The sequence below is a fragment of the Ipomoea nil genome, unplaced genomic scaffold (assembly GCF_001879475.1).
Source record: "Ipomoea nil cultivar Tokyo-kokei standard unplaced genomic scaffold, Asagao_1.1 scaffold2826, whole genome shotgun sequence".
Lineage (NCBI taxonomy): Eukaryota > Viridiplantae > Streptophyta > Magnoliopsida > Solanales > Convolvulaceae > Ipomoea > Ipomoea nil.
This window is the reverse complement of record NW_017619254.1, coordinates 4353505-4372085: the sequence shown is the minus strand read 5'-3', so window position 1 is coordinate 4372085 and position 18581 is coordinate 4353505. Positions and strand designations below refer to the sequence as shown.

At 32.6% G+C, this 18581-nt stretch overlaps 1 protein-coding gene across 4 annotated transcripts; it reads left to right on the top strand.

Moving 5' to 3' along the window:
- The first annotated feature begins 13231 nt into the window (after nt 1-13231).
- LOC109158619 (stomatal closure-related actin-binding protein 2-like) lies at nt 13232-18136 on the top strand. Of its 4 annotated transcripts, XM_019306505.1 has the most exons (14): nt 13232-13406; nt 13542-13635; nt 14790-15092; nt 15472-15600; nt 15756-15848; nt 15985-16125; nt 16234-16305; nt 16387-16470; nt 16576-16756; nt 16883-16999; nt 17075-17133; nt 17367-17501; nt 17647-17796; nt 17870-18136. In XM_019306505.1, exons 3-14 carry the CDS (start codon nt 14805-14807, stop codon nt 17906-17908), a joined length of 1488 nt encoding a protein of 495 aa, XP_019162050.1. In that variant the 5' UTR covers nt 13232-13406; nt 13542-13635; nt 14790-14804; the 3' UTR covers nt 17909-18136. The 4 variants fall into 4 exon arrangements, with proteins under 4 accessions (XP_019162050.1, XP_019162052.1, XP_019162049.1 ...); XM_019306507.1 differs by lacking the exon at nt 13232-13406 and having other exon boundaries at nt 13426-13635; nt 16237-16305; XM_019306504.1 differs by lacking the exon at nt 13232-13406 and having other exon boundaries at nt 13426-13635.
- The last annotated feature ends 445 nt before the right edge of the window (nt 18137-18581 follow it).

Here is an 18581-nt window from a genome sequence, read left to right as displayed (position 1 = left end):
TTCTGTAATTCTGCAGAACAAACATGGATTACGTTATATGAATTATGCATTGGGCCTGAATTTTTAGGCTATTAAGCATTGGGCCGTTGGCAGAATGAAATCACCGCAAATTATGCTGTGCAACCTTGTGCACAAAGTATCGCAAATTATGCCATGGAATCGTGTTCACCGAGAATGGTGAACACAAGGCAAAACGACGTCGTTTTTAGGCCAAAAAAAAAAAAAATTTCGCGGATGTGGAGTTAACGGCGCGCGTTTGATCAAATTATGAATTTTCTGTTATGAGATTATGAATTTTATGAAAGTTCATAATCTCATAACAGAAAATTCATAATTGCATAACAGAAAATTCATAATCTCACAACTGAAAATTCATAATCTCATAACAGAAAATTCATAATCTTATAACAGAAAATTCATAATCTCATGGTTCCAAAGTGAATGTGTAGGCATGGTTCCAAAGTGAATGTGCAGGCATGGATTCATAATTTATGAATGTCCGTGATTTCGGACGGGAATATGTAGGCATGGTTCCAAAGTGAATGTGCAGGCATGAATTCATAATTTATGAATGTCCGAAATCTTTGTTCACCTCAAATTAAAGTGAAACCGCAAAATGTGAAAATAAAGAAGAAAAGTCACGCAATTAATTTAAAAAAAAAAAAAAAGATAACGGTGTACTAACACCGTTAGAACCGTGTTCACCATGAATGGTGAACACGGTTCCATGGCATAACGTCTGACAAAGTATGGTGCACACAGTTGCAAAAATGACGTCGTTTGGACTAAAAACACACGTCTCATTTTTTTAAAAAAATCAGGTTTGATTTCCGGTAATAGTATTTTTTGTGTGTATAATTTGAATTATATATCCATAAATTCATAACTATATATCCACAAATTCATAATTATATATCCACAGTGAATGAATAATACAAAATCCAGAATGAATTAACTAAATATCCACAATGAATGAACAACATAATGCTGTTGAGGAAAATCAAAACTGAATTCTTTTTTTTTTTTTTTTTAAATAAGACGCGCGTTTTTAGTCAAAATGACGTCGTTTTGCAACCTGCACGGTTGCATAGCATAACTATTGATGAAATCACTCTATTGGTCCATTTTATATGAATTATGCATTGGGCCTGAATTTTTTTACTACTAATATTAAGGATTATAATTTATAGAGTCCCTCGACTATTAGGTAATACGTGATTTAGTCCCAAATTATTAAAAGTATCCAATTTAGTCCTTTAACTTGTAAAATTGACTCAATTTAGTCTTCCGTTACACATGTCATCCAATAACCGTTATTTAGAGGGGCAAAAACGTCAATCACCGTTCTCAACCCCTTTCGCAGGACTTCCCTCACTGGTTCGTAGTCATGTTATTCGAATGTGTAACTATGAGACTGTAATCATAGTCAATAAAAGATCACAATTAAGTAATTCAGTTAAGTTGTACATAACTAACTAGTTCGATCAAACTAATTAAGAAGTTGAATAGCCATAGACTATTATAATAGTTGTACTAAACATTAAGAATGTAAATATTGGTAAGCAAATATTAGACTATAAAATGATTATGTTGGATTGAAGTGGAGTGTGAATTGGTAGAAGAATTGAATTGGAATAGTCAAAGTTTTGGGGAATGGATTGAAGGTGAAGTGGAATATAGGTACAATGGGAATCATAATGGCAAAGGAGCATAGAGACTGGGGCTCTCAGCTTGCGTTGTTTTTCTGTTGGGTTGTGTTTGGACATTTGCTGTGGAAAATGCTTTCAATTATTCCACTCTGACCTTCTCCTCATCATCTTGCCTACAACAATGTTTCCACCCTTAGCTTGTTAAATTAAATATATTAAAATAAAAATATAACGTAGATTTAGTATAATGTGATATTGTTTTATGGATGTGTCCTTTTCCATAAGGTTCTGTAAATCCATAACTGATTAGGGAATATCGTAGTGTTAATATCTTTCTCGACATTTGACAATGAGAGTTTTTATTTTGTCGCATAATTTTTTGAGTTTTAGAAAGTGAAAATCTAAGTAATGGGAGACTAATTTGAGATTTGACCCTTTTTAGAATATATTAATTGATGAAATAAATTAATAAAAAATCATAACTCAAAAATAGATTTTAATCGAAAGAGAGCGTGAGATAAATCAAAACTTGGCTTGGGTGACCTTGGCACAAAGGGGGTTTTCTTGGTATGGTGTCGCAGGCGTATAGACTGTAAGTGTAAATATATTGTACATTTAAACCCTTTATTATTGGCTTAGATTAGTTGTCAAAGTAGTCCTGGATTAGTCACACGTCTGGAGTAGTTGACTGGATCAGCACAAGGAAGTAAACCAGGAGGTATGAAGCTTGTTCAAAGTATTTATTCAAGCCCTTATCAATGGGGAGATTTAAATCTAATGGAGCAGCCGAATTCAAGGAATGGAAGAGTGCATATTTTGAGGATCAAAACATTCTTTACAATCTATATATAATGCTACCTTAATTAGCATTCATTACACACTTTTTCACAAAGCTTTTACTCTGAAATTCTTGGTGCATCTATACCAAATACATCCTGTACTATTGAGTGTGAAGAAGATCTTGTTGTCAGATCATGAAGCATTGAAGAACGCCTGCACATCGGATCCACTGGAGTAGGTTCTGGAGTAGTTATAAGTTATACTGTAGTGTGTAATTAACTCTCCTCTTGTACTCCGTTTTTATCATAGTGAATTTGGGTTGATGTGAGTGGCCCCGCAGACGTAAGAGTGAGGTTCTGAACTGCGTGAACATATCTTGGTGCATGCTTTCTTTTACTGTTATTTATTTCAAGTTCTTTATTATATCTGGAATATGTTTTCATCTAGTCCAGCTTTATATTTGAAATAAAATTAAAGTTATTGAAAGCTAAATCTTGCATTCAAGACTCACGTGCTTTTTCAATTGGTATTAAAGCTCGTGCTTTTTCATAGACTCATAAAAATCTCTATTCATGAAGCCCAATCTATATTGTCGGATAGAAAATAAAAAATTACATATTGTAAAGATATTATCATGCTTAAAAGACTTGAATCAAATGTCATATATATATAGAGTTAAGTTAAATCAATCTATTCTACCACATCTCTTGTATTTTATACCTTCAAGTCTAAGCCATTTAATTTATTTTAGTGGGGATATGATTACTTGTCCTATTATCATTCTCACATAATCAGTACAAAATTGTCCATATATGCCTGTGTTACATCCATCTCATATTATTTCCATACCTAAGTCATATTATTTGTAATCTCTCATCACATGATTTATGACAAAATTCATAGATATATAACTGATGAAAAAGTTGATTTAATTATAATAGATTAATTGGATTAACAATCCATCTTATGATGACTTGAATCGAGAGATCCTAATTTAATAAAGTCATTCGTAATGACTTGGTTTGGAATATCTAGACACAATGAAATCATCATCTCGGCATCTTATGATGGATCGGTGAAGACGAGCTCAACACAATGGAGTCAACTTGGGACTGGAAGAATTGAGTCAATGACATTAGTCTAATAATCTGGGGGTGTGGTTGAGTGGAAGAGACTCATCTATTCTTAACCAAAGGTTAAGGGTTTAGTCATTGGCTTTGGGCATGGAGCAGCCTTAAATCTTCTGGTCAGCTATCACATCCAAAAGAGGTGTCTACAATTCAGCGAAGGGATTAGTCACTGTGTTAGAAGGTGGAAACCCTGGGTACACCAAAAAAATAAATAAATAAATAAATAAATAAAAAGAAAGAAAAGACCTTAGTCTAATGATGGTCCTTATGCACTTAAAAGAATGGTCCAAAGGCTGCTTATAATTTAAAGGGATTTTCCCAAAAATAAATGGGGATGGAAGTAGATGGGATCTATTGGTATGGTGACAAGAGGGCTTTTGGATCTCCTTTTGGAAGGTGAAAAAGCTAATTAGGAAGCTCTCCCCACCTCCTCTTTTATAAACACACTTTAATTTGCAATATTTGAGGCTCCCAATTCACTCTCTCCACCTTTAATTTGCTAAAAAGATGTTTTGGATTTGCAGGCTGCAGACTGCAGAGTAGTGTGTGCTTCAATTCAACCCTATCACTAAAGTGAACTCAAAACAAAAGCTCCTTCAACTAAGCTGGCAATGCCACCTTGCCTGCCTTTGTGTTTTCAAATCCAGATCCACGTTCTATAGTATATACAACAAGCTGTAAGACTACTAGAGATTTCTCGATTTTAAAATCAACCAGATTTGATAATGATTTTTAAAAATTTGATTTACGCGAAAATCCACATATAGCCGCTATATGGATGTGCACTATGGGTGAAGTCCGTCTTATGACTCTAGCCTGCAAAAGACCACAATGAGGTAAACTAGCATAAGTTGTCCATAGTTAACCGGCTCAACGAACCTAAGAAGGCCAATAGGCATATTCAAATATTCAATGATGAGTTAAACTTGAAAGTGGCACTATGGGTGAAGTTCGCCTTATGACATTATTTTTTTTTTACGAATTGAAAGTGACAAATTTTTAAAGTCATGTACTGAACTGACTGATGACGAAAATTGGACAAGTAGTCACCATCTTTGAAAGCCAAAATTATTAATAGCTAAATCAAATCATGTTCTCAAAAAAAAAAAAAAAAAAAAATCAAATCATAATACACCCCAAGATGGAGGGCCAAAGACACATAGGGAAAAGGCAACCCCAGCATAAAGGAGGAGAAGGAAAGGGAATAACTGGTTTGAGTATATATGGATGCACATACACACTCATCATGTTGATTTTGTACGTTGCATGGCAACTTGGCAAATTGTATTTGGTCCTACCATGTGATGTGTTAACACTACTTCTAAAATCTTGCAAGACACACCCCTAAAATGAAAAGGGCATTCAGACCATAAGGATCTTCAAATTTTGTAAATAAATGTTGGATTTTTTAGAATAAAATGACATTGTAAATGACTATTTTGTGGTATAAATATATGTGGTGTTCATTTTCAGTTTGAGTTGGATCAAAGTGAATTTACACTTGATAGGGAATATTTTCCGAATATACCTACCTGTACGTACTGTATACCTGCTCGGTATTCGGGTTAAGCATCGTGAGGAACCATTCCCGACCTTAACCGATCCCAAACAATCCGACCTAACCCAAATTCACCACCAACATTATTTAACACTTCACTTCCAACTTTCTTTTGCTATGATTTCTTTCATATTGCACTAGCCAATATTCCAATATTTTCATTCTTTAAGATAAAAACTAATCCAGTTAAGTTTCGATATGATTCCATTTAGGGATAACTCACAACTCTCTCAAAAGTGTTGTTATATATATATATATATATATATATATATATATATATATATATATATATATATATATATATGTTTGAACTCTCAACCACATGTTTAAACAACTTAAGTCAATGTTTTTTTTGGGATTATTTTTTTTTTTCAGGACAAAGTAATGATATTATATGCTCCACTTTTGAAGCCAAAATTGTCATTAATTAAATATCGCCTATAAGAACATCTTTACTATCTTATAATATTACTAAAATGAAACTAATAAAGTAATTGGAGAGAATCAAAGTCCTACCTAAATCACAAGGTAAGTAATGTAACTTCACAAGTAACCATATTAGCCATATTTAGTTTGAGACAAAGTAAACAATAAAGTCAATAAATTAACCTCTCTGGATTGACTTTTGTTGTTTAACAATCCTTGTTTATTAAATGACCCAATTAAGAGGTTAGGCAGCTTCATAAATCATAATTTAATTTGCAAGTTATTGCGGTTTAATAAAATATTGTACTTTTTTTTTTCTTTTTGAAAGTAAGAGGGATTATTATTTTTTGTTAATAATAACGTATAACATAATGTGGTAAGTTCACTAAGTTGTAAGTTTTTTATATCACAAATAACTTTTTATTTTCCTTGTATACTTTTTATTTTTTCATCCAAACAATATAAAACAAAAAACCTTCCTCGTATTCTTTTTCTTGTCATCAATTTCACCCATCCATCCGAACATATAATAGTCCGTACAAACTAACCTATAATGTAGGGGCCTCACCAAGGAGAAGATACACTAAACAACAACAAAGAGTAATGTTCAAATGTAGGGAGAAAAAAACAAGAACAGCAACAAATCAAATATTTAAATGATTTGCTTCAGCTCTGTAGCTAATATAGGACGAAACAAAAGTATACAATGTTCTTGCTGTTAAAAAGATCGATCCGTAAATATGTGGGAGTGACTTGAGTCACTTAAGTATGAGATCGATTGAAAGATTGATCAACTACTCGTGTACATATGTCGATGCTTTTAGAAATGCTAACGGTTACTGATTAAGGTGACTGAGACTTGACTGGATTAGTCTCATCCTACTAGATACTTGTAGTTAGGATAAAGTCCTTAGAAAAGTTGGAATTTGAATTCATGTGCATATACCAACGCCCTTAAAAGTTGTTATTGATTAGGACTGATCGAGACTTGACTGAATTAATCTTATTTTGCGGGACATTTGTAGTCATCACAAATAATGTGGGGTGTGTAGGTATATACTATATACCCAACTTTTTCTTGACACAAGCCCTCTTTAATCTTTAGACAGCTAGCAGTTTGGTCCATGCTAAATCCCACAACAACTAACAAAGCTCTCAAGCTAAGATTCCACCAAAACTTTAATTATGACTTCAAAGCTTAACCGTTAATTATTACTGTAGTAATTAATTAACTAATTAATTGATGACAATAAACAATGGATTCTCCCATGCTACCTACCATTTAATTTGCCCCCCAAGATGGTCTAGCTTTTAAGTGCTCCATGGCATGCACTCTCACTTGGCCAAGTCTATTCAAATATTAATAAATTAATAATATATGTCATCATTTAACTAGCATAATTAATTAATAACAAATATATTGAGCATTATATTATCATCTTAATTAACAATGAAGTTAGATACTGTCACATACTATTTTAGCATTGTTTCGTCATATGTTAGTCATGTTAGCTGTTTTATCATTTTATTATTATCACATAATGTACTATTATAAAATATTAAAGTATTAAATGTTGTTAATAAGAATTAAATTCACGTCACATAGATAATCAACTTAAATTTTAACCAACCCTTCCCCTGGATTTGGGTATGGAGGCAAGGAAATTAGTCATTGTTTTCGTTCGACGGTGAAAATCCTGGGCTAAAAAAAAAAAAAAAAAAAAAAAACCCTTAAATTTTAACCATTCTATTAATAAGTTTTAAATATTAACATTCATTGGGAGTCATAAATTTTTTTTAAACAATGCTTGAATTGATTTAAAGAAGTTCTCATACAAAATTAACTTTATATATATACTTATATGTCACAGGTTTATAGCAATATGAAGTTAATTTTTTAAAATTATTTTAGTTTTAAGGCATACAATTGATGTTAATGTTATTTTAAAAATGTTAATAAAATGAAAAAAAAATCATTGTAGGACTTAGAAATTAAACTTAAAAATTAATTTTATAGAAACATTTTTGAATGAATTTAGATATATAACCATATAAAATTAATTCTTTGTATAAATTTTAATGAAGGTCAATTTACACATATACTTGTGTAATTTTTACTTTTTATGATATTTTTATGACTCACAAGTAGTGTTAATATTATTTTCAAATGTTTATTTGAATAGAATAATAAAAAATAACTAGTTGATATAGAAATTATGAATCTACGGTATAGAAATTATGAATCTACAGTATAGAAATTATGGATATGGAACCGTGCCCACTTTGCAAGGTGGGCACGTGCTCACAGCATAACGTTCCGTCTGAGTATGGTACGAACTTAAAAGTCTCTCTTACAGTTAGGGTCTGCTTAGGATACTTCGTGGTCTACTCAAAAAAGTTTGCAATTTAACATAAAAAGTCTTCAAACTAAAAACATATGCTTTAGTTTTATTAGTTGGTTAATTAATTAATAATTATTGATTTTTTTTTTATTATTTATATACACTTTTAAGACGCACATTTACTAGTTTAAAGGATTAATATCGAAAATGAAAAAATTAATAATGGTTATTGAATTTATGATATTGATTTTCATCTTCAAATTACTAAAAAATATTAAGTTAATCAGTAAAATGAATATTGATTAATTACAATAATACCTTTACTTGATATGAGAGCGACAAGTAAACTAAATTTAAATAAATGTATTTTTTAAATTATTATTATTATTATTATTATTATTATTATTATTATTATTATTATTATTATTATTATTATTATTGCCAATTGACATTTGAAATTTTTGTACTAACTTCGATTTCTAACTTATTTTTTTCTGACTCCATCTCTATACATATATGATCTAACAATAACAATTGTGGAGGAAAATCTCAAAAAAACATATATTATATATTATCAGAGGATGGGTTGTTATATTAACACTTAAAAAAAAATGCTATTAATTATGAGTTATGGAAAATATGAAAATATTCTCACCCCACCATGTGTAAACAATTCCAGTCTTTTTCAAAGTTCACAAGCAATCTTTGTCAAGTAGCCTTTTGTATATCTAATAAAACCATTATAATGCATGCCCTACATAATTTGTTATTTATTTATTTATTATATTAATAATTTTTAGTTTTATAAAAGTTTTTTTTTTGGTGAGTAAAGAGGAGCTAAGGAGCCCCAGAGAATTAAGTTGTATGCTCCTAACAAACCATCATTAGTACAACAACATTATCTACCCCCACAACACTGCTGGTAATTAGTTTATTTTAAGTGCATTCCCTAATTAGATATATTTGTAAACGTGTCATTAAACTATTGGAGCGTGGAACTTAGGCAGGGAAATAATTATGGTTATTTTTCTTAGGGGCTAAACATACCTTACTTAAGTCATGATTACTATCATCATGAGAAAGATAGAACCCTAGAATTATAATTGGTTTGTTTTGCCATTTAATTGATGCTTTTAAGTTCTTCCAAGGAAGGGCAACTAGAGAGCAATTGTTAACCAATTGCCTAATTTCTTTCTTTTTTTTTTTTTCTTTGTTAGATCACATTTTTTTTTCAATCAGTCAAATAAGATATATTTCAATATTAATATAATCATGTTCGTATCAGATAAGACTTTAAAGATAGCAAAACATTCTTTTATGAGTTATGAGATAGTTACATCCCCAATACTCAATGTTGTAAAAACAAAAAACAAATTGTTATCCAAATACCTAATTTCTTTGCAATTTGATATGAATTGTAAAATATTCTCTTTGTACCATTTTGGTATTTCGTGTCAGGTTTTGTTAATGAAGTTTGACTATAATAATTTACAAATAAATCTTTCATAGTATTAAATTTAGGATTACTATATAAAATTTATATATTTATAAACTACATCAAAAATACTATAAATAAATTTAAAAATTATAAAAAATAGTAGAGAAATAAGTAAATAATTAATAGTGAATTTTATGAATAAAAAGGAGTATATGTTCAACAAAGTTTTGGATTTCATTTCCAATTGATCTTTACTGTTGTTAGATTTCATTAATTACCTTGGCCACCATGTTGTTTATTGTATTATTATGTTGCATAAGTAATAGGATAATATTCATATATTTGATATGAATGTAAATAGATGACTTGATTCATTAGATTAACCTAGTTAAATTAGTTGTTGAAGAGTCATTATAATGGTCAAATTAACCATTGGAGAATCATTAATGTCGATCAAAACAATTGTTGAAATATTAAATATTATAAATATATATATATTGAAATACCATTATTCTTTATGAGGTGTGATATTGCTAATTCCACGTAAGCAATATTTAAATGATACCCGAGACCAATTAAAGCGAGTAAATGTCTTTATTGATCACGGTAAAGGCCCTAAGTACAATCTACTTGGTTGCTCTGAGTGCCGACTGACTGCGGTCGGGATTCTCTAGTAACAACCTATCGATCGTCCAAAAGTCCCCTACACTGTAGCTACTGTGGGTATTTATAGCCGCTGCGCCGAAGACACAAATCCGGTCGTTCGGCATGCTCTCCACGTAGCCACCACGTGTCATCTTTCCGGGTACCCTATCTGTCGTCGTAAAGAGCCGCCACGTGTCCTTCGTCAGCTCTCTCGCCAAAGGGCTACCGCTCGGTGGTCAACACTATCGCTCGGGCAACTCCCGGTCGGACCCCGACCGAGTTCTTCACATGAAGCCCGACCTGTTACCTGCAAAGACAAAGAGAAAAAGACAAAGGGAGCTCGGTCGGGGTAAAGATATATCGGTCGGGATATTCCCTACCAAGGTGGTATATGTTATATATACTTTCTCAAACATTTTCAGGCAAAAGAACTTAAACCTCAATCATCGGAGTTCGAACGATCACCCATTTGGAATAGTAACTGGGTTGTAATCACACTATATAGTAGTTGACATATAAAATTTATAAAATGGGCCAAGAACATCTAGTGGCACCAAATTACACTCTCATATGGGAGATTGCGGTTCAAGCCTCTGTAGAGGCGATATTAACTCTTTATACTTTAGTAGGTTAAAAAATTAATTATGAACAAATACCCACAATGTAACAGAGTTATGAGAACTAAAAAAAGTATATGAAATGGAATCCAAAGGATACATTTTTTATTACTTAACCCAAAAAAAAAAAAAAAAAAAAGGTTCATAATTACCGCCGAACTTATAGCTAGGGTCGGACAGGATTGAAAATAAGGCTTACATTGGCAACAAAAATAAAATTGTTTAGCTTTGACTTAGTTATCCTTTTCTAGTGCGCCTTTAACGACCGACTTCATCATTTGATTTAAAAAAAAAAAAAAAAACATCCTTAACATACCAAATTATCCAAATTAACCTATAACAAATATAGAAACTAATGCTATATTTTCTATTTTATATTTTTCTCTATTATGTTTACCTCCTTACATTGATTTTCAACCCTGTCCATAACCTATAAATTAAAAATATAGAAAGTTATATTTATTCTATTTAAATCAAACATATCTAAAAATATTTTTAATATAAAGTTTAAAAAGTGCTCGAAATTAAATGTGCATACATTTTAAACATTAGTCTAAACAATAAATTTTGAAAAATGAGTGTTAATACATAAGTTTTATAAGTAGAAAATATAGAATTGAAACTGAAAAAATTAAAAATAAATAAATAAAAGAGTAATGTTATATACCCTTCATCAGTATTTGTATAATGCGTTTTTACCATGCACGCGCCATTTCACATTTTCACGTGCAGTGATTGTATAAGTCCTCGAAACATCGTTAAGGCGTTAGGTCAACAAAGCTGGAAAACGAATCCACGTTGACGGAATGGCGCTAAGTGGCAGTACCGTAAATTACTCCATTCGGAAGGGGGTTAACAACAACAAGACCGCGAATCTAACCGCAAAACACGGCCCGCCAAAAAAACATAAAAAACCGAGGAGGTATCATCATCATCATCGTACGCGCACTTCCGGAACGCGCCAACGATCCTCGGATAATTGCGCTTCGAGATGCGGTGGGGTCCCTTGGGACAGCGCGTGGGGAATTGCTTTTGCACTATTCAACCGTGACCTTTTAACAGATTTAAAATGATGAGCAAAGAGAAAACATTCCAATGACACTATTGCCACTCCCACACGCTGTTTGTCAGATCATCAAATTGACACTTCACCAAACTAACGATGACACACATTTAACCAATTGCCTCAGAATTCAGATTGGATCAACCAAATCTCAACAAAAAAATCCAAAAAAAAAAGGGAAAAAATTCAAATAATTCACTGAAGTTGTTATTTTTGTGTAATTGGACTATTGAACTAAAAAAATGTACAATCAGATCATTAAATATTAAAAATATGTATAATTAATTTTTTTTTTCAGTGAAATTCGAGCATATTGCTTACATAACATGTACTAAGAACTGTCATTCCCTTTGTCATAGTAGTTGGGAGGAATGAGCGAAATGTTTTCAACTCAAATTGCATTAAAAGAAATCTAAAAGAATGTCTTAATTGCACATATTTTGCTTGTATGATGATTCAATTGTACATTTTTTAAGTTCAATGATCCAATTGCACACAAAAAGAAAATAATTTACTTATTTGACATTTTTTTCAAAAAAATAAAGAAAAGAAGAAAAGATTATCATAACTTTGTATTTATTATTGGTCTAACCATATAATGTAAAGTAAATATAAATGTTGTTCTATCCCGAACTTAATCTCGTGAAATATTATAATTCATTAGAAAAATACTGTGAATAAAATTATGATATATGGTAAGACTTGTGTTATTAAAATTTTCATATGAATCTAATAGAACAAATATTTTTGTTGAATGGAGAAACGTGCCAAAAAAGGTTATAATATGTGATAATAGGTTATAGGTGTGATATATTCCAAAGAAATAAATTTGAAAGAGATGAGTAGAAAAGTGGAGAGTTTAGTTAAGAAGATGGTGTGATGGAGACGTACGAATGACTTTTACGTGTGTTTAATGTTAACCATTTCAGCACATGCCAAGGTTAAACTGTTTTTGGCCCATCATTTATTATATTTATTTTTTAAAGGCACAAACTTAATTAAATATATTATAGTATAATTAAAAATTCTGAAGTAAAATAACTGCATAGTTTTCTCTTGTATATTTTAGGTGAAGTGCATTTTATAATTTTAACTGTCAAAAGATCGCAAGAAATAACTTTAACTAAGTTGTCACCAGTTCAAACTAAGTTAATAAACAATTTTTAAGAATTTATCTGACTAACTTAGTTTGTTCGATGAGATCTCATTCTTTTAAATTTTAATCATATTGGACAAAGAACTATAAACCAATTTATATTCCTCATAACTGACTGGAGCCGAACTTGTTACTACCAAGTCAATAGCATGATCAATTTGATTGGGATTGTCTGGTGTAAATATTTTATTTTAAAATATGAGTTCTACTACATGAACTTTCAAATCCTATACTCTAAATTTTACTTTCTGATGTGACGAACACTGATAGATTATTTTTTTTTATGTGGGTCTTAATATAAATGTTTACGTCAAAATTTTGTGTGTAGGAATAAAAATTAGGAGTAGAAAATAGAACTAGATGCAGTATTTTCCTTAAAATATAAGTTCTTATTAGTTTTGGTTATCTAACTTGAGAGCATAGTTGTTGCAGAATGGTTTGTTGGTTGCTACAGAGCAAAGACTGTTTTACAGCCAATTTTGGAGTGTGCGTAGTTATTGTCGAGGTAGACCACAGCGCAGTCTTCAAAGCAGAGAGAGAGAGAGAGAGAGAGAGAGAGAGAGAGAGAGAGGTGGGGGAAAATACAATAGTCTGGTAAACTGGTCAGGCCACAGAGAAGCCTTTTCCTTTTCTTACTTTGCTTTTAGAAAAGCAGACATTCATGTCTCTCATTTTTCTTCTCACCCTACCCAAACTTGCTTACTCATCTCTCTCTCTCTCTCTCTCTCTCTCTCTAGGTTGGGGTTTTGAAGAGGAAGAAGGAGAAGATCATTACAGTTTATGATGAATATGTGCTGCTGATATTTCCCTCCTGCATTTCCCTTCTACTTTGTAAGTTCCATTCATATACTTCCATACTTCTTCTGGGTATCCAACACTTTCATTTCCATGGATTATTTGCTAACAAATAATTTCTTTCATTAAAAAAGAATGGTGTATTATATATGGGTGTCCACCAATTTCATTTTCTTGTTAATTTCTTGAAAGAAAGAAAAAATCTTGCATATTTCATTCTTTTGGGTTGTTTTCTTAAATTCTAGGGTAATTTCATGTAATTTGGTTTGTTTACTTGTTAAAAAAATCTCATCTTTCCTCATTTGTGCCCTGTCTTAAGTATCATAACTATGTGTTTCACAAGGAAAGTATCTTGTCCTATGGCCTAAACTATTGACATTGTATGTATGCATATTTCAGATGGGTAACATTATTATTTTTTATTTGTAACTAATATTGGATTTTCTGAGGAAATAAGGAAATTCATGTTTGGTCTAATAGTATCCAGGATCTCCATTTATAGTAGTGAAAACAAATTTCCCCAAAACAACCACTCATCACCATCAGCAAGAAAAAGAGAGATTGACATTTGGTTTTCATCTGTCTTCAGAAAAACAGAAATAAAATGTTATCTTTTCCCATTCCTAGGTGAAAATCAAATTTCTGAAGATGATTTCTTTAAAAAGAAACAAAAAGATCTTATACCTCTTTCTTCTCTTTTATGTATGCATTGATTTGGTTTCTCTGATCTGATTGGCTATATGTTCCTTTTTATTCTTAAAAAAGTTGTTCTTTGTGAGAAGAGTGTATTCACAAAGTTTCGGTAGAGCTTGGCTTCAGGTAGGTGGCTTGTTAATCGTTATGGTTTAGTTCACTAAGAACTCATGTCTTCGATCTTAGGAACCAATTTACAGTTCACCATCATAGTATCTTTTCTAATTATTATGTCTCTTCTTATAAAAGTAGTTGGGTGCTTTTTATGATGAGATTGCAATCCTTCATAGTTCATATGCAGCTTTACATTTCTCTGGTATCTTATAGCTGAAGGCTTTGTTTCCCGTTACTGTCTAGCTCCTATGATTTGTTGACTTTCATCATCAATATGTTTTTTTTTTTTTTTTTCTTTTAATACTGGATATTCTGTTTTTCTTTTAGCCACGACATTAGGCCATCTTGATTCATCTGTTACGTATTTAAATTTTGATGAACAGAACATAACTGGGAAGATGACGAAGGTAAGTCCAGAATTTGTAGGGGGCGAGGTGCAGATGTACACATTTAAATCGGTGTCAGCAGACGTGAGCTTTGCTTCTAATCAGTTCCCCAAATATAAGTTGGGGCCTGATTTTCAAATTTTAGAGGAGGCGTTATTGGAAAACAAAGGCCCATCCCTAAAGGAGGTTGTCGAGGAAGAAACTACTAGGCTAACAGAGCAACACAAGCGTCTCTCTGTTCGTGACCTGGCTAGCAAATTTGACAAGAATTTGTCGTCTGCTGCTAAATTGGCTAATGAGGTTCCGAACTACCTACCACTTTCAGTTCATAATACTAATTGCATCTACCCCCAACTAGCTTCTTAAGAATAAAATTGTTGAGCCCGCACGAGCTTAGGTCACTGGTTCAGTAGGCAGTATTTGGGGGAAGAGACGAAGGTTCGAAACTCGACAGGGGTAATGTGGGGATTATGCCCAAAGTGGGCAGATCCCTTATGCACACTGGCATTTGGCCCTGTCTACTGAGCTACTGAGTTACCGTGATTTACATTCTTCCAAATGCTCTGTCGGGCTGAGGTGTGGGGGCCCCAAGTTTTTTCATTTCCTAGATTTATTCTTTAGTTTTGATGATAAAATATTAGCAAATAAGCTCTAAAAAAATGTTGTAAATGGATTTCAGGCTAAACTAAGAGATGCACCTTCTTTAGAGGGACACGTACTTTTGAAGAAACTAAGAGATGCACTGGAAACTCTGAAAGGAAGATTGGCAGGTCGGAATAAAGAGGATGTCGAGATAGCTATTGCTATGGTTAGTAACTTTCTGTTACTACCCAGAGATGAGTGGTGCCTATATATTAATGGATTTGCTGGAAATTCACTAATATTTTTGTTATTCATTAATTCAGATATAAATGCTTTTCTAAAATATGTTAAAAAGTATAGCTTTATTATTTTTTTGTTCAGGTGGAAGCCTTGGCTGTAAGGTTAACTCAAAAAGAAGGAGATCTGATACAAGAAAAGTTCGAAGTGAACAAACTTGTGAGCATTCTAAAGCAGGTGCGTAATCTTCCGTCTGTACCATTAACCTTAACAATAAAATCGAAGCTTTGAAGAAGTTAACATCTTTTCAAACATATGCTATAAGAAAAGGGAAACAAACGAGAATAGTATATCGACATTCTATTTTCTACAGGCTTCAGAAGATGCTAAAAAGCTGGTTAATCAAGAAAGATCGTTTGCTTGTGCTGAAATTGAGAGTGCTAGGGCAGTTGTGCAAAGAATCGGTGAAGCACTCGAAGAACAAGAGATAAATTCTCAAGTTTCGGGGAAACAGGTAATTTACAGTTCTAATTTCTTCTTGACTTTCTCTTTTCAGTAGTTGCGAAGCATAAATTCTCAAGTTTCGGCAACTATGAAGGCTGAAATGTCTTGTTTTCTGTAGCAGGAAGTCGAGGAATTAATGGAGGAGATTCAAGAAGCTAGAAGAATTAGAGTCTTGCATCAGCCCAGCAAGGTATTTCTTCGAAACAGATAAGTTTTACAGCAAATTATGAAAAATAGACTTTTGTCGATAAAAACTACACTATTTTTGTAGGTGATGGACATGGAACACGAACTCAGAGCACTGAGAATTCAACTTAATGAGAAGTCTGTGGTTTCGTTTAAGCTTCAAAATGAGGTCTGCTTCTTTCCTTGTTTCTCAAAATAGTAAAAAAAAATTATACTATTTTGTCATTCGATGAATTTTCAATTTCTAAAAGGATGGCGTTCCTATTGTTTGCAGTTAGCAATGAGCAAGAGAACGGAGCAAAACAAGTCTCAATTGTATCGAATAATTGGCTCAGAAAGCGTGGGCTCAATTCTACGAATCCAGCCATGCTCAGACGAAGCTGTTGATCTTTCAAAATGTTCGATTCAGTGGTATCGTTTATCATCTGAATGCAGCAGAAGGGAACCTATTTTAGGTAATTTGTAGATAAAGATCGTGCTTGAGCTTCAAATTGGAAGAAAAATATCGGAAAGTGCTCAAAGTTTATTTTGCTTTAAATGATGCATTTCTTTCGTCGATTGAATTGTAATATGATGTCCAGGTGCGGATAAATCTGTTTATGCTCCTGAACCTATTGATGTTGGACGAGTTCTTGAAGCTGATATCGTCTCAAATGGCCTAAAGGCCTCGGTCACGACTATTGGCCAAATAGATCAAGGTTAGCGATAAATGAATTTATTCACTCACTTCTTTCCTAATTCGCTATAAACTTCATTCATTTCGTTATTGACAGCTGCTGGACTGGGGAATTATGTCGAGACACTTCTTCGGAAATCAAATACTGAATTCAGTGTAAGTGGTTCTGTTTGGCAAAACTAAAAGATTGAATCCAACCAATTAACTAGTCTAACCCATGACCTTATAAACTCATATGTTCTCTCTTATTTTATCAACGTGGGACTCTTAACAGAAAGTTGAAAATTAACATTAACATCGTCAGTATATAATAAAACCCGTGAAATTCTTCCGATCTTATAAAACAAGATTGCTAAAACCGAGTTGGACTAATTCTTGTTGATTCTCAGGTGGTTATTGCCCAGATGAACGGAAGGAACTATTCATCGCGCTCGATTCATTCATTTCATGTTGGGAAAATGAGGATGAAGCTAAACAAGGGATGGATTACGAAAGCTAGAGATTCTTATTCCGGGTCTATGCAGGTACTAATTAAACAAAAGTGAAACCGAATGTGGAATAGCAGTGATGATAATCTAATCCCAAATAACTTCAAGTGTTCTAACGTAAGACATGATTAGCGTAACCAAACATAAACAATTCTCTTATCCCCTTGTTTCTCAACCTCAGCTGTGCGGGTTCAGAGGGGGAGGAAACTCGGCAGCAAAGTCATTGTTCTGGCAACCGCGAAAAGGACAGTCCTTCGTACTGGTCTTTGACTCGGAGCGAGAAAGAAACGGAGCTCTAGTCGTGGCCAGGAAACACGCTCTCGAATGCAACGTAAGTATCACATCGAATCTTTACCTTATTATCTGCATCAAACACTAAAGGCTTGAGCTTTTTGTAATGGCAGGTGAATCTTGCTGGCCCGGACGACGATGCTTTGCTGTGAATCTAACTGGTGTTTCATTTATTACACTTTTTTTTTTTTTTTTTTTTTTTTTTTTTGGGTTTTAAGGGAATTTGATTGATTTGTGTGTGGTGATGAAAGATGGCTTGCTGTTTTGTTATTACTACTAATGAGTTACATCCATGAGGCATTTGTTTTATTGTTTGCCCAATCAAGGGTTGTAACCACTTTTACTAATCAATGGTTCATTTTTCAAGTGTTACAGTTTTTTTGGTTGGTGTATATACTCTAAACTTCCAACATGCCCATTTCATTTGAGGGAACATTAATCATTTTTTTTTGTTCATGTTTCACAGTATAACCATGGTTAATATAATGTTGTAATAAATATAAATACAATCATACAAGTCAAAGACATTATGGACGAACGGCATAATTATGACTCTCCCGAATGAGATATAACAATAAAAGTCGAACCATTTGAGCAATATGGCGACTATGTGCCCCCAAAAAAAAACTTTTCTAAGTAAAATAATAATTTATTTTTGGTCAGATCACTAAGTGATTGTGTAGGAGACACTTTTAAGTCTTTACCATACTTGAACAGCTCCGTTCACACTGGACCAGTTCAATTAAGGGTGTTGGCCGGATTAATTTCTTCTTACTAGAGGTTCGAACTATGATTTTCTTTAAGGGAGAAAAGTGCCCGATCAAT

Bases quoted from the DNA above. Each gene is read 5' to 3' on its own strand.
- LOC109158619 (XM_019306505.1), top strand. From the start codon at position 14,805: ATGACGAAGGTAAGTCCAGAATTTGTAGGGGGCGAGGTGCAGATGTAC. The intron at 15,849-15,984 runs GTGCGTAATCTT...TATTTTCTACAG, and splicing joins TTGTGAGCATTCTAAAGCAG to GCTTCAGAAGATGCTAAAAA. The intron at 17,000-17,074 runs GTTAGCGATAAA...CGTTATTGACAG, and splicing joins TATTGGCCAAATAGATCAAG to CTGCTGGACTGGGGAATTAT.